This window comes from Aulostomus chinensis, chromosome 9, assembly GCF_037954235.1.
Source record: "Aulostomus chinensis isolate RoL2024-O1b breed Wild chromosome 9, RoL_Achi_v1.0, whole genome shotgun sequence".
Taxonomy (NCBI): Eukaryota; Metazoa; Chordata; class Actinopteri; order Syngnathiformes; family Aulostomidae; genus Aulostomus; species Aulostomus chinensis.
In genome coordinates, this window is record NC_141328.1 from 14,951,459 (window position 1) to 14,968,126 (window position 16,668).

Sequence of the window (16,668 nt, forward strand, 5' to 3'; positions counted from 1 at the left end):
AGGTTCCGGCTTGGGTGCAAGATTGTTCTGTGTGGAGTCTGCATGTTCTCCCTGTTCCTGTGTGGGTTCTCTCTGGTACTCCAGCTTCCTCCCACAGTCCAAAGACATCAAGAGAGGACGAGGCTGATTGATACTCTAAATTGAGAGAGTACAGCAGTAACACAGGGAATATGAGGATTCTGGAACATATTCTGGTTGCTTTTTAAGCAAGAAATTTTTAAGGCGGATGTTGTGGGGCCCTGAGAGATCATATGAACTTGTCTGAAAACAGCATAATATAGGATCTCTCATGACGACGGACCATTGGTGATCTTCACCCTTTCCACCAGTAGATGGCATCACGAGTATGTAAATATGAATGTAAAAATTATATATACACAAAAAGAATTTTGTACACCTGTATCCAAAATCTGACAGGATGACACACAAAATATTTATCATGCATTTATTTACGTGATATTTATGGGTTATTTGCAACGTATAAAATACGTAATTATTTTCGACATCATATATTGTCAAAACCACACATACCAGTGTAGAGGGGCATGCAGGCGATTCATTTTTTACAATGAATGACAAATGTCAATGATAAACAGACATAGTGTTGCTAGCAGGCAACTTTCTGGCATCACTGACAACCATATCTCCAGATGTGATGATGTGTCCTCTTGCAGCTGCAGCGTCATCATCGTCATGATCATTGTCATCATTACCACACCGCCGGCTCCGACCCAAACCTCCACGTTCTTCAATTGTAACATCAGAAATATCGCAATACTGGCAAACTGGCCTCAGGATCTGCCAACAGGATTTGGAGGAACAGTGTAATCAACTTTACCACTTGTCCATATGGGATGTTAAGTAGGGCGAGTACAACTGTCACATTTCTGTCTTCTCCCCAATGGTAATGACATTAAAGAGGCACTACAATATTTATATAATTGACTGGTATGACTGGTATCAAGTTTGAGTTTACCCCACTGATCGCAGAAAGTGAACAAGAACTTCACTTTAGTTCAGTTTTCTGATGTGTAAATATGAACATCCATGTGAATTAAATGATGTGTGTTTCTATTATGAGCTGGAGCACAGAAGGAGGAGGACGTGCCACTGGAGCAGACTGCAGCAATCGTGGTGGAATGGTGCAATGGTGCAATGGTGCTTATGGGGCCAATTACATTCCGCTTTAAAATAAGTGAAATTTAGTGGACTTTAGATCCCCATTTTTTGATTAATGTGCATTTCCGTCACCTCTATGCACCCCATATTACACACACACACACACACACACACACACAAATACAGGTCAAATTTCTTCATTTTACACATTTTGTAATAATGTTAGATTTTGATATACAATAAATTTACTGGCCTGTGCAACCACAATTGCAAGGTAAATACATGAAGTATTCTTTTCCCTTGATATACATTTCATCATTTCGCTCTGGGCTGTGGATGTGGAAACATCTCATGGAGTTTCTACACTATAAAGGTAAATAGAATGTAAACATACAGGAGATGCTCTTTTGACAGGCTTTTGCTTTGGCAAGTAAAAATGCAGAAGGCACATTTAAAAATATATATATTTTGTTTTATGACGAGCGAGGGACAGTGTCTCAGGGGCTCGTTACTTTTGGACAAATATAATCCCAGGGCAGCAGAGCGCTTCCACAGATCCTTCCTCCCATCAGCTGTCAGGCTTTTCAACAGGAAAAAGTCTTGACAGTTAACACCACCTCTGTCCATTTCATCTCTGAGAGTCTGCACTACACTGTTCACTGCAGATTATATGTTGACTATGTTAGTCTTTTTATATTTTATTTATTTATCTTTTTTTTTTACATTTTAATCTGAGCACTGAGTTTTGTTACGAAGCAAAACTTCATCCACACTGTCATCCATACATGTGCAATACGAAAACTAGCAGTCGTGTGTATACTTATCATAATTATTCTTTTTCTATTGGTGTATTTTTTAACTTGTCTGTTTATCTTATGTCCTGGCACTATTTTCTGTCTTTTCCCCCCATGCTGCTGTAAGAAGAGAATTTCCCGAGTATGGGATGAATAAAGTTTATCTTCTAGCTTCATCACCCACTCCTCTCCATCTCTCATTAACAAGCTTCTTTCTAACTGAGAGGTTTTAAAAAGACATCTTTAATGACAAAGTACTTGCAATCAGAGCAAGTAAAAACACTTCCATTTCTTTGTTACACTCTGTTCGAGTTTCTTTATATTATCTTCTATAATCAAGACATCCACTGGTTTCTTTGAAGTTATTCCAATCAAACTCTCTTCTTTCTTTTATCAATAGCTCCATGGAAACGGCCTCAAGTCTTTCCAATATGCAAGCATGTTATCAACATTCTTTACATACTAGTTTTGTATTAAGAGTTTCCAGCAACACTTCCCTCCATTTTAACCTCCTCTTACTGGCTCTCGGAATGTTTAAGAACTGATTTTGAGTCTTACCACCATACAAATACTAACAAATGATTTGGTTTTTTTAATCCAAAATATTTCCCATCCCTGACTTAGTATATTGAGAAAAAGGTGCGTTTATATGTACATGTATGTATATGTGTATGTATGTATGTATGTATATATATACACACACACACACACACACACACACAGGTATATATATATATATATATATATATATATATATATACACACACACACACACACACACACACACATACATACATACATACATATATGTACATATATATACACATATATACATATATACACATATATATACATATATACATATATATACATATACATATATATATATATATATATACACACACACACACACACAAACCTTTTTCTCTTCCGATTTTTTTACTTGTCTGCTAATTTTGCTGCCATGTGGAGCCCTTTGCAAAGGTTCTCTATAAATTAATATTATTATCAGAGCAACACTTATGCAGAACTGATTACATCAACTTTCTTTCACCTTATCTTGGCCCCTTCTGTCAAAATGCTTCAACTTACATTGGAATCATGCAGGTGGTAAAATGAAGCTTCCTGCAGTTTGATATCTTAAAAAGGAGTATGAGATCAATGCCTGTACAAAAACATGTCTACAAAAACTAGACATTATTCCTTTGATGAAGGGAGGATTTATTTCAGGACTGGTGTATTAGACTGCACCAGTTTGAGTGAAGCTCAGTACTCGGATGTTGCGATTAGTAAGAAATAATTGTCCAGTAAAACATTGAAATGAGTGCAATTGTCTTGTTTAAAAAAGAGAAAAAGAGCGTCGCAGCCATTGTCACACCATGAGTACATGAGAGTTCACTCCTTGGCTGCCAGTAGATCATCCAGAATACGCTCACACATGTACAAGGAGCGAGGCACATGGAAGAACCCTGTGAAGAAGAGAGAAGGAACCCAGTTATCTGTAATCTTAGATTTAAAATATCTGAGCTATTTTGCCATGTTTTGGGTCCAAATGATTCAAAGTGACATAACTTTTTGGAAGGTGGTCCAATATTGATCAAGAGTAGTGTACCTAGCAACCTCATGACAGTAGCATAAGGCATTTATCCACAGTGTACATCCATCAAGTCGGTTAGTGCCCTTGTCGGCAGAGTAGGTCAGTGGTTGAACAAGAACTGAAAGTGTGACTTAGTTTTACATAATTCAAAGAGTTTGTCAGTAAGATAACGATGATATGGACCAGATGATGTGCTTGAGAGTTCGTGAACTGAAATTTAGGATAGTTTTGCTGTTAGAAGTTGGTATATTGGGTTGCCATTAGCTTTGAGCTAAATATACATAGCTGGTTCTCTTTGCATTCTGGAGCCTTGAAGAAGTGATGCACCCTCTGAATGTGACCTCATAGAGCTATTATAAAATAACTCTACCGATATCGCATTCTTTGATGTCCTTTATGTTTATTGCTTAGTAAGAAAGGACAGTTTGTAAAATCAGTGAGGAGGGATATCTGTTGCCATGGGAAAACAATGATTCTGATAGCGCTAGTGATGATAGTGTGGTGATTAGGATGATATCTGCTATTGTATAAAGAACGCTTTGTGCTGCCTAAACATAGAAACCAAAAAATGAAGACACCCATGGGTGGGAGGTACATTTGATAGTTAAACAACGTGAGTATCTGTGTGTGAATCTACACACATGCACACACGTACATATATATATATACATACATACATAGGTTAGGGAACTTTTTTTTTTTAGAAGGTTATTGATTATTATCGCACAAGAAAAAAGGATGCAACGAAATCATGTTTAACCTGTGAAAGTTAGTGTGGAGCCCCATTAGATTAACTTCCTTACTGTTTCAGCTTTCAGTTCCATTTCATTTCTTACCTTTAAAAGGGCCTCCTTTAAAATCCAGCACTACTTTTCCTTCTTGTGTCAAATAGCCAAACCATTCGCCATCCTTCGCATCAGGAAACTGGGCAGAATCAGGCAAACATACAGTGTTTTAGACCATAACTGGACCACTCTTCACACAGAGAACATGACACTGAACTGAGTGACGGCCCCAGTGGTGTCATCTTGAACATATCATTTGAAATCTGAATTTGCTTCATGAAGCTTTATTTAAAATTCTACTTTGGTTTAGTTTAGTCCCTAAATCATATACCAAAACTACACTTCCTAGCGTCCCCCCAAAATATATACAGTACAGGACATATATCATAACAACATAATCTTAAAATAATAATAATAATAATAATAATAATAATAATAATGGCAACAACAAAGTAATGACAAAAATTAATACGGGGCATTTTTAAACAATTTCAAATCAGCAATAATGCTCAATGTCAGATAAACAAAAGTGCTAGCTCAGCTGTTAGCAACCCCAGCCATTCATCACAGGTGGATTTGTGAGCTGGTTTGTTGAAAAAAAAGTTTAATAGCAGATGGTTTCAAGAACAGGTGAACATTTCCTTTCAGACAGTGACAGTGAGACAACGCGCTCAGAAATCATCGTTACTTGGCTCTTAGCTTATGAATGACGTGCTGTCGATGTTATTCACCTTCATTGCTCAAAGTTTTTTTTGTTGTTGTTTGTTTTACAGAGTGAACTCACATGGCTAAAGGTGTATTCATAAAGCTGATAGAATCTCTCCAGAAGCTGTGGTTCCTTGGTTTGGCTGTAGGCCATCAGGAAGGCAATGAGAGCTTCACAGTGAGGCCACCATAGTTTCATATTCCACTCCAACTGTCAAACACATGAGAATCATGCAGCAAGATCAACCTAATAGCGCGCCAATAGCAACCAACAGCTTTGTCTTTCAACCCAAAATATTTGTAGCATTATAAATGGTCAACAACCACAGTAACTAGTCAGCAACAATCAGGAATGAGGAAACAAAAATAGAAGACATCTGGTTTCCGCTTCCCAAATGTGTCTCATGAGTAGACACAAAAAGCAGGACGTTGTGGGGGGGGGGGGCCTGGAGCCCATCCATCCCAGCAGCTTTCGGCCAAGAGGTGGGGTACAGACACTTCAGTTTTTTCTTAATCTCTGAGAACCTGCAGCATTTCCAATGATAACCTTAATTTTGGCTTTAGTCTTGATTTTAAAAAAAAATATTGTCATTTCCATACTGCAGACATAATAAGGCTTCTTTATTTAATGCTGTAATGCTCATCCATGCTTTCACGTAGAAATGCTTAGAAAGATATTCATGCTTTGACTTCTAAACAGCAATGAATGTTTTACCTGTGTGGGGCAGTGACCATCCACATCCAGGAAGTAGAAGAGGCCCCTGTGCTCTTTATCCCAGCCATACTGATAGGGCAGTTCCACAAACTTGTCTATGGCTGTCCCCTGGAGCTCCTTGTCCCCCAACTCCGCACTGTATTGAAGCAGGAACCAGCCTGCTTCCAGGGCATGGCCTTAGTCCACAAGGATTAGCCCAAGGAGACATAAGGCAACAACAAAATGGAAAACATTGAGGTAAACAACCCTAAGGCAAGCACCCCCAGGCTCGTGATTGGTTGCCTGGCAAACTGCTAAGTGGAATGTTTACCTGGGTTCTGCAACCGGCCCTGGCAACCCGGCAGTTCTGCTCCATCTAATGATACATTCTCTAAGATGGCTGTGCCACCTCTCTGTCCAAAGAAAAATTACCAACGTGAAGGTTTTACATTTTGTATATTAACACAATTGCATTTGCTTGCTGAGTATAAGTGGAAAATAATTAACAGAAAGAGCCGAAGTGAGTCCCTGCTGAAGCCTCATTCAAAGAGAATTAATGTCACAGTGGAGGTAAGTAGCGCCTTCCCAATATATCAACCATTAACAGCATATCCCAGATATATTGTATAGTATCACCATATGTTTTCTGAAATGCACTGCTATGAAAAAATTTTTTTTTTACAGCAACTGCAGAAAACAATGCCAAGGGTAGTTTAAAAATGGTGTGATAGTGAGAGCAGAGAGTCTCTGGTGCTGCTGCTGTGTTTATTTTACCATTTTATTTTGGTCTTTATTTAAATGGGCATGTATGACAGTGTTGAATATTCTAAGTATATTATTTGTTTCATAAATTAGCTTTCTATGTTTACGTTGTCATATGGGTTCAAAAAAGTGCACAGTGAACACAGGTCTATGTTCAGTCCAGCAGAAAAATTCACTCTATCAGTTGCACATATTTGTAATCCCTGATTGTTTTTCTGCTCTAAAATCTGTGTCGGGCTCAAAAAAACACCCACATCATTTGGGCCCTTGAGGAAAGGAATTAAACATTCAGTGTGCTCGCTAGAATGCGGCAGAAAGCTGATCACATTATACCAGTTCTCAAATCACTGCACTGGTTACCAGTATATCGTAGAAGAGACTATAAGATTCTGCGATGAATCGTGTAGAAATCCCTCAGCGGCTCAGGGGCTCAGGCCCGCAATACATCTCTGACTTGCTTCTACACTGTGAACCATCTAGAGCTCTCAGGTCATCTGGGACTGGTCTGCTAATTGTTCCTAGGACCAATACAATACATGGTGCAGCCGTGTTCTGCCACTATGCCTCCCTGAGCTGGAATAATCTCCCGGAAGACATTAGATCTGTCCCTACTCTGCCCATTTTCAAGTCTAAGCTGAAGACCTTTACGTTTACTTTTGCTTGTAACTGTTATTAAATTACTTAAGTTTTAATTATATTCAGTTTTATTGAGGTTTTATTACTTTATTTTAATCATTAATATATTTTTTATTTCAAGAAACCTATTGGAACGTTAAGCTCTGATATGCTGTTGATCTCTTTGCTGCTTGTCCCTCAATGATTTTTTTTTTTTTTTGTAAAGCACCTTGCATTGCCTTGTGTGTAAAACGTGCTACATAAATAAATTTGACTTTGACTTTGAATGTGCTCATTTGTAATTGAAGTCATTCTGCTGGACAGCATTCCTGTTTCCATGGAGCAAAGCCAGTAATGATTTCAATTCCATGTGTGCTCAATTCCAATGTGGACAGATGTGAAATTCTAGTTGAATATTTTCTGGATATATTATTTAGATTTCTAAGTTAATTGGATACTCTAAACTGACCGAAGGTGAGGCTGTGAGTGTGAATGCTTGTCTGTCTCTATGTGTTGGCCCTGTGATGGACTGGCGACACGCCCAGGGTGAACCCCGCCTCTTGCCCGAAGGCTGCTGGGATAGGCTCCAGCCCCCTTAAGAGGATGGATTACTTAGATTTGAAACAGGCAGGCCAAATAAAGTGACATAATGACAACAAAAAATTTGGCTGTCTAATCAACCAAATAATTGACTATGAAGCCCTCAGTCCCTCCATCCATCCATTTTCTATACCACTTATCCATTAAGGGTCACATTGGGGGGTTGGAGCCTATTCCCGCCGACATCGGGCGAGAGGCGGGGTCCATGCCCGGGGTGGGTGGAAGACTTAGCATATAGCGAAATTCCCCCAAGGTGCTGATGAGAAATCATTTTAAAATGAATGGGAGGGACAACCTGAAAACATGATGTCTCTGGCTCATGACTGTCACTTGTGTGAACACATCGAAGGAACACACAAGTTTAGATCCTTCACAAGGAGAACATGCGTTGATTACATTCTGATGTGAGGAGGGCAATGTGGCGCTGTGTGTGATGTTTGAATGTGAGGATAAAACACAGCTCTATGAAAGAACTGATGACTGATGTGCAAGAAACAATTTACTGTAAGATCATCCTTGAATACATCCTTGAGTGTGGTGCTGCGACTCCACAGGGGAGAAAAGTTGGAGCAAGACACAACTGTTGGAGAAATGCAGCCTGATATCACGCTAAAGTAGTCTGCTGTGTTTGGTATTTCAGGTTGGCTTGAACAGAAACATGTGGCAGAAGTGACAGCCATGTAATCTTCATGTAGGGAAGTGGATGAAATGAAAAAGACAAGACAAGACAAAAGGCAGACAAAAGTAAAGGTCACTTTGACTTGGAACAAATGAACAAAGCTAGTGCTCAGGATACTGCATCGATCGTGGTAGTTTCTCCTGGTTATGCTTGGAACACAAAATCTATACCGACATGACTGGGAGAAATTTCAATGCTTAGAGACGCAACAGCATTTTTTTTTTTTTTAACAAATGACGCAACAACACATCTATCTTCATGTTTGCAAACTCCTGCTTTTCACTTGACCCTCTCATGAACAGTAGCATGCTGCTGGCAGTGCTAATCACTCAAAACCACAGTAGAGAGACATGCAAAAACTCAGATTTGCTATCACTAATTTTCTTAGAAATTGGTGGAAACTTACACAAAATTTGGAGGTACACTCAGTCTACCCTCGGTGTTTGTTGACTGTAAGCTTGCTAAGTTTTAAGACACTATACTAGAGTCTTTAAGAGTGAAACTGCTCCAACATCATTCTGTAAAGTAAAGCTCAAAGAGGGAAGGAAGAATAAGAACAAACATACTAAATCTGTGTTAAAGCGACAATGTTCTCATTGCTTCATGAAACTTTAAGTGCTTGTAAATGTCATTTCAATTATCCAGTGTTTTCTAGTGTGTGTGAGATCCTACCTGGACATGCTGTAGAATCTGCTGTACACACCAGCTGCCAAGCTCTCTGTACTTCTGGCGCACCTCCTGCCCCCGACCTTCAGTGAGTTGTTGCACCAGACACAGCAGCATCATAGGAACTGCCATGCTGTTGGTAGGTGCGTCACCAGGCAGCTGGGGCCGGCCCAGGTCTGAGGGGTCCACCTGAACCCAGTAGATCAGCTGCATCATCATCTGCTCGGCCTCAAGCTAGCAACAGAAAAGAGAAGCGTGATGGTGGGATCGTGATGTTGGAGTGAGAGGGCAGTTTAACATGTTACATTGATAGTGATGAACCAGTAGATCACAAATGCTGATTGAGTATTAGAAATGTTTGTTTCATCGGCTGCACGGTGGTGCAGTGGTCAGCACTGTCGCCTCACAGCAAGAAGGTTCCGGGTTTGAGTCCAGGCTCGGGCACTGGATCTTTCTGTGTGGAGTCTCCATGTTCTCCCTGTTCCTGTGTGGGTTCTCTCTGGTACTCCAGCTTCCTCCCACAGTCCAAAGACATCAAGAGGGGACGAGGCTGATTGATAATCTAAATTGACTGTAGGTGTGACTGTGAGTGTGAATGGTTGTCTGTCTCTATGTGTTGGTCCTGTGATGGACTGGTGACCTGTCCAGGGTGAACCCCGCCTCTCGCCAGTAGACACTGGGATAGGCTCCAGCCCCCGCCCCCCCGCAACCCTTAATTGGAATAAGCGGAAGACAATGGATGGATGGATGTTTGTTTCATCGACCTGTATAGTTTCTGCATATGCACAACACGGAGCACGAAGTCAACAAACACATTCAAAAATGCTTTCCTGGAGGTGACCACTGTAATCATGGTCTTTTAATTTTTAGAAGAAGCCTACAGGCACCACACTTGTCTGCACTGGAGGATGAGCTCTTGAGGAGAAGTGAAAAAAAAGAAGACAGGCAAATACAAGAGGGACCGGCAGCTGCTCTGTTCAGAACAGACAACCTACCATTTGCTTTGTCCACAAGTGTATATTTCAGACTAACTATTGTGCTACATTTTATTCGGAACAATCTTCTGGGAATCATGTATCTCATGGAAGTCCAGTAGTGTGTTTGAGGTTACAGTGTCAGGGTGAGTTGGGGAAGGAAGAAAAGTTGGCCTGGCTGTAGTTGCAAACTGTCACCAAATTTGAGTTAAAGCTATGAAATCAAATGCATTTCTATTAATATAGTTGACAACTGTCAGAATACCTCACCACAGTGAGTTCATATAATATATATTTGAGTTGGAATGGTTTTGTTGTACCTGCATGTCCTTGTTGCAGGTGACTCTGCTCAGTTCATCTATGGCCATGATGTAGAAACACTCACTGAAAATGGTCCTCTGAATTTTTACTGGTTTACCATCTCTTGTTAAAGAGAAAGCACACTTCCACTGGCTACTGCTGCTGGAAACACGAGCAAACTTCCTGAGGAAAGCACCTCCTGAAAGATCAAAGGAAGAAAGTACCACTTAATGATACAAGTTATACTACAAATACTTGCACAACATGAAGGAACTGAGGTGTTGTTGTTTTTTTTGCTCACATTTTAGTAGCTAAATAAAATTCATGCTGGGGGGGGGGGGGGGGGTGCGATTAAAGGAACGCATTAGCAGTCAGTCATGAAGCTCGTCCCCTCTCAAAGCTCCATGGCCAGTGTGCCAAGCTCAACTCATGGCTGGTTTGGTTGCTGCGCATCAAGTGAGTCAAGACAACAGCAATGACGTGAGTACTTTGCTGTGAGAGCAAAGCATAGCGAACACTCTGATGACTGCCATTAACGACCAGTCAACAAAAAACACCATCTGCTGCGTTAACCTGTGAAACATTAACCTCTCATCCAATCAAATACAAAGATGAGAATCTTAAAGACAAGTTTTTTCATTGACAGGTGATAGGATGACTGGTGTAATTTGTGGATACATGTGCTGTTCTGATGGATTCAGCTAAACTGTTACTTCTTCTGCTGGGTCTACATAAGACCTGGGCTCAGAAAAACCTAAGGGTCCATCATCTGGGGAACTTCCACATGCTACCTTTCTACCTACCTTCATATGTTTATATCTTTGCTCTCAAAAACTAGTCTGTTTGAGTTTATTACTTCCAGTCTCGAAGGACTCTCCTGCAAGTCAAAAATCCTGCTGTGTCTGTACTGACAACTTCTAGGACAAGAAATTATTTTTTAAATTCAAAATGTGCACAACTATCGGTGGTCAGGCAACATCATATCTTCAAGAGCTCATAATTAGGGCCAAGCACTGACTGGTTTCGATGGCCACGTTGACAAAGGAAAGAAATAATTATTATTACACTTGACAATGAATCATCTTTTTGAGAGCTGTAACAAAACTCAAAACTCATTAAACATTGCCAATGTGTCAGGTCTGATGCAGTGTAAAGCCAGCATCATGGATGGCTTTTGTATGAGCACGCAGTATTTCTCTCAACAAAGCACCCTGGTTTCAAAAACAGTTGAAAGTTAGCCCCTACAATACTTGATTCAATTTTTTTTTTTTTTAGCAATCTGTGTCTTGTTTATAACTGATCATTATTTAGGTTTCTGAATGAACTGCTGTTGTTTAAAAAAAATTACAAGTGCCTTTCCTAGAAATCATCTTCATTTCATTACGTCCTCACACTGAGGTGTGTTTGAACTACTGACTGTTAGCATTGTGAGTAGAAACATGTCCAAAAGGCATATGTAGATACACTGGACTTCCCAGTGTTTTCTAAAAGGGCAAATTGTTTAGTTTAGTTTAGTTTAGTTTTGTTTCCAACCCAACCTCAGAGCTACACATGAGTGTAGCCAAATGGTTCTGGTGGACTCCAGAACTACTTTCTTAATTTTGGCATAAAAATCAGTGGTAATCAACACAGCTGATGACACACTCCTTCCTGGACATTACCCGACAACAACAGCAACAACCACTTGGCCATAGTGTTGCTGGTGCCTTGACTGGAATGCGTGCATCCATCACTTTTGATACAGTTGGTGCATTTGCAGGACGCGGCGAAGTGGCCACCGTTAAACAGTGTAAGTCAGACATGACATAAGCAGAACCTTTCCTGGAGCTCGGCCACGCTTGGAGCACTACACTACAGATGTCATCCTCCTGCTGTACTGATGTTTCTGCACCAGATGTGAGGCGGCTGAGTCCACCATCTAATGACAGCCTATACATGCATTGCAGTCATGCCAACTATCATGCTGCTATCTGGAGACAGTCTTCAGTCACAGCCATCTGTACCAAGCCAGACAGGATCATGGCTGCATCACAGATGAGATGCAGTTGGAAAGCCAATGGATGCGTGGTTCCCCAGCCTCAGATGCAGTCATGCAGTTGCTGTCCTGCAGGAGTGTCGGGTCATAAGATGCAGCAGAGTGCTCATGTCTCAAAAATGGCACAAACCTGTGCAAACTGCAAACACCAACACAGTGAGGAAGAACCTGGGACACAGATGATGATGGTGACTTAGCTGTGGGTTGTATATTGTCTCAGGAAGGGTACATTGCTGTTGTTGTATTGTGCCAAAACGTGGGACACATCTTGAATGCATATGTTCATATACACATTTAGACGAAACAAAATCCTTTTGACAGAGATGTTAGTAGACACTCTTTAGAGTATGCAGACAATATCTGTCAATATATTTCTACTTGCAGCACTGTCAGCAGCCCAGTCACACCTCAGGGAAGAGGATACGATGAAATGGTTTCCAGGAAAGGCAATTTTCCATGAAAAGGGGCTTAATGCTTGAGTCAGCAAATGTTTGTATTTGACCAACCAGGATATGAGATTTCTTAAACCAGCGAGTTCAAATAATTTTTCGAAATAACACAATCTAATTTTCAATCCCAGATAGGTGTTACAACTGTAGTGTAAACCTTTACATTAACACACATACCAGCCTCTGCTGCCTTAAGAATTTCAGGCTTGTGGAAGCGCTCCATTGTTCGGTACAGGCGGCAGTACATCCACACCTGTGAGAGAATCAGAATATTCAAAGACAAGCGCAAAGACTGGATTGTTCTTCAGACACATTGCTGAGGCTTACCTGTCTACCCTGCAACCACACGTACTTTAGCTCATCATAAACCTTCCCATCCTTCCCAATACATGAGAAGAAGCCTCTGAAATGTAAAAAACAAAACAAGAATTATCAACAGGGGCACAGACTTTCAGATAAGAGAAAGGATTACTTTCATTTCAACAGTGTGTATGCAACTGCTCCAGTACCCATGTAGAGTGTCATGAGAGTATTTCAGCCAGAAGTCCACTACGTTGTCCAGTTCAGCGCGGATCCTGTCTCGACACTCCTCCAGTTTCACCACAGACATAGACATGGTTCCTTTCAAAAACAATGTGGGAGTCAGTTGGTGGTGCGAAGTACTGTACGGAACAGGACGAGCCATACATGCTCCCTCTAAAATGCTTGCTTTCTGTGATGACCTGAGGTTTCACCCACTTTCCTGTTAAGCAGGTTGTTGGAATGTGGTTCATTTGGGGCCGATGGTTGACACCCAGGTTAGTGTGACTGCTCACCAATATAAAGGGGCTTCTGTCATTTGGACTTTGGTTAAATGATTTGTTCTTTTCAGCTTTAAACACACACACACCTGTCATAAGGAAGGTTGCCTCTTACAACACAGGAAGTACCGGGATTTGCAATTGCATTCATAATAACAGGATTGTAATATGAATATATCTCAACTTCAACCACTAGTCTCTCCTAATCCACTGCTCCAACAGGAGACAGGGACAGGAAATGGTTTGGAGTGGAAGGTGAAATGCAACAGGAGCAGAGAAGAACCACGTACGCAATTCACTTACCAACAAAACAAAAACACACTGCAAATGTAAAATGTAATTTACAATACAGTAAGCTACTTTAAAATAAATATATAGGACAGTTGAATATTCTCTTTGTATGTTACTTTGTTACATATTTTATTTGAGCTCCACGGATACTTGGATGGATGGAAGTCTTGTATTTCTGATCTTTTGCCATTTCTTTTGAAATAATAAGTTTTATTTCAAAGTTTAGCAAGAGAATAAATGTGTTATTATCTAAAGTAAACTCATGACTGTCATCCATAAATGTTGAGACAGAAAGATTTGAGTATTCTTGCTGCTATTTTGAGAGAATATCTTTCCATATAACTCGATGAGAAGGAGTAAATGAAATGTTCCTATAAAACGGTGATATGAAACGGCTTGTTGAATATCAGCATGTAATATGTTGTAATCAGTGGACGGTTAAGAAGTCAGCCATTGATCTGACCCCTTTGTGGTGTTTGACCCCAAGATCAGCAGCAGGTCAGGTCAGGTAAGGTCAGGTATGCTGAGAATAGGATGAGACTATTTGGGGGGAAAAAATAATGATTCCAGGGTGTGTTTTCCTGATATTACAATATTAAAAGGAACTCTCCTCTTTGTGTCATTATTCACATATTAATAGAAAAATGTATTCATATTACAGCAGTGGGATTTTTGTGGTGATGTGCACCTAAAAAAGACGTTTCTTTAAAGTCATAACGGTTACGTAAAAACTATGAGGTCTGTTTTCATCAGTCGTAGTGGTGGGATGTAGTATCGGCCCGGGGGAAAAAACAAATAAAATGGGGGGCAGATTAGTGATGGTACCACCAGGTGACAACAGAAAATGCATTTTGATGTTCTCCTCCCAGTGGGTCGACCAGATTATCTTGATTTTGGTCAGAAACATTGAGAAAACTTGGTGAGGGGTTCCTGGGAACTGTTAACATTTAACAGCGTTACTCTGGTGATGTGGACAATATCGTTACCTCACCAGTAGACTGGAAACTCTATTAATAACACTCCACATGGTGACGTCTACAAACCGGAGGTGCAAAACGGGGAACAAGTCTTCCAAAAAATTCCAATGTCAAAAGCTTCAGATTCATAACAGAGCTATTTTTTTCAACCATAGCTAAAATACAGTAAAGTGTACAGTTAAAATCAAGCTAAATTCAGTCAGTAATGTGTGAGGATGCGTGAACATGCATGTAAAATGAGCCATCCATATTATTTTCTGTGTAAAACCCTCACACCAGCGACACACTTCATGCCCCGGCACTGTCTTGATTTAAAAACTACTAAAAAAGGCTGTTTTGTACATCAGAGGCTCATTTTGACCAATAAAACTATCTGGCTAACGCAGATGAAGTGAGCATAGATAGTCATTATCTCACCAATTTGACCAATGTAGGGTTTATTAATTTAAGTCTCCAAAGTCACTTTAAACCATCCCAGCCGATGCTGGACCAGCTTTGATCATCACAACTGATCTCTGCAGGTCGAGATCACAACTTCAACAAGCTGCGTTAAAATGCTTCTCTGAAACACCCATGGAGGTGAAACCTTACATTCTAACATTCTCAATTCTCCACATATTATTTTTTTTAACGTGCATCATTATTCGAATAATTAGGCCGGAGATCAGACCATTCATATAATCATGAGTTACAGCATAGTTACAGCTGTTTTGGTTCCAAAAATAAAGTCTTCTGATGTTATTTGACGTCCTACAAGTTCCCGGAGCTGCTCCTTCGTCACCGCACTTTCCAACCCACATCAAGTTTCATAAGAAGCGGACAAGTTCGTTCATATGGAGGCTAATCCCCGCTAAAGTAACTGCAGCAGAGGTAACAATATAGTAAAACCCTTCAGCAAGCTCCTACCTGAAGGTTTGCAGACCGCGGACAGTGGAAGTCTCCCTGCAGTGCTCAGCTCCTGTCATATGACCAGCGGTCGAGCAGCAGGTCGGAAGCGGAACACGGATCCCGCACAACTGCTCTGCTTCTTGCTGAAGTATGCAAGAACAGTATCCCAGTGACAAAAAACACACACTCGTCCTGCTCAGCGTGTACGGGTGCGTGTGTGTGCTTGTGAGCAGGTGAGTCATTGAATGTTAGAAATGAGAAGATTCTTTCAGCTGTTGCCAGGGTGCAGCAGTAATACGCAGGTCACGTGACAAGGGGGTGGCAACAGCGTCAGCTGATCACAGGTTTTCACGGTCTACTCCGCGTAGGAAGTTACATATTTGACTTTCATTCCAAATAATTCGAAAATACTTCTATTTTGACATCACAGTCATGTGACCGCCAGGCTTTTTTTTTTTTTTTTTTTACTTTCGTGAAACATAGCGGCACATTCATTGATTTATTATTTCCATCATTCCCCCAGTTTTTTTTAAATGCATATTACTGCTCATTCAGTTCATAAAACTATTTGTCAGTGCAATTACACATTTAGAAAAGATGTTACAACAAATTTTAACAAATACATTCAGACTACATCCCAAAACTGCTCTGGGGTCCTGTCCAGGTGGCAGAGGGAAGCCGACTATGATTTTTCCTGCACTGAAGTCAACTTTTTAAATATTGTGTATCCCCTTCCCGCACGTTCATTTGTAATCACCAAATCATCATATATTTGACTTCCACATTTGGATTACAGCAATGCAAGCCATTCATACTGCAGCAAAAAAAAAAAAATGCTAACATTCTGACATTGATTTCCTTCATTTATTAGCAAAGAAATGGAATCCAGTCATGTCAGTGATCTCCTGTCAAGTCACAGATATTCTGAGTTGACAGAA

At 40.4% G+C, this 16,668-nt stretch overlaps 1 protein-coding gene across 1 annotated transcript; it reads right to left on the reverse strand.

Moving 5' to 3' along the window:
- Positions 1-470: 470 nt before the first annotated feature.
- Positions 471-16,043, reverse strand: renbp (renin binding protein). Its single transcript, XM_086212677.1, has 11 exons — positions 15,749-16,043; positions 13,284-13,395; positions 13,102-13,177; positions 12,952-13,027; positions 10,311-10,489; positions 9,023-9,250; positions 6,026-6,107; positions 5,716-5,891; positions 5,080-5,211; positions 4,347-4,434; positions 471-3,382 (listed from the first exon to the last, which is right to left on the reverse strand). Exons 2-11 carry the CDS (start codon positions 13,388-13,390, stop codon positions 3,309-3,311), a joined length of 1,218 nt encoding a protein of 405 aa, XP_086068803.1. The 5' UTR covers positions 13,391-13,395; positions 15,749-16,043; the 3' UTR covers positions 471-3,308.
- Positions 16,044-16,668: the final 625 nt, after the last annotated feature.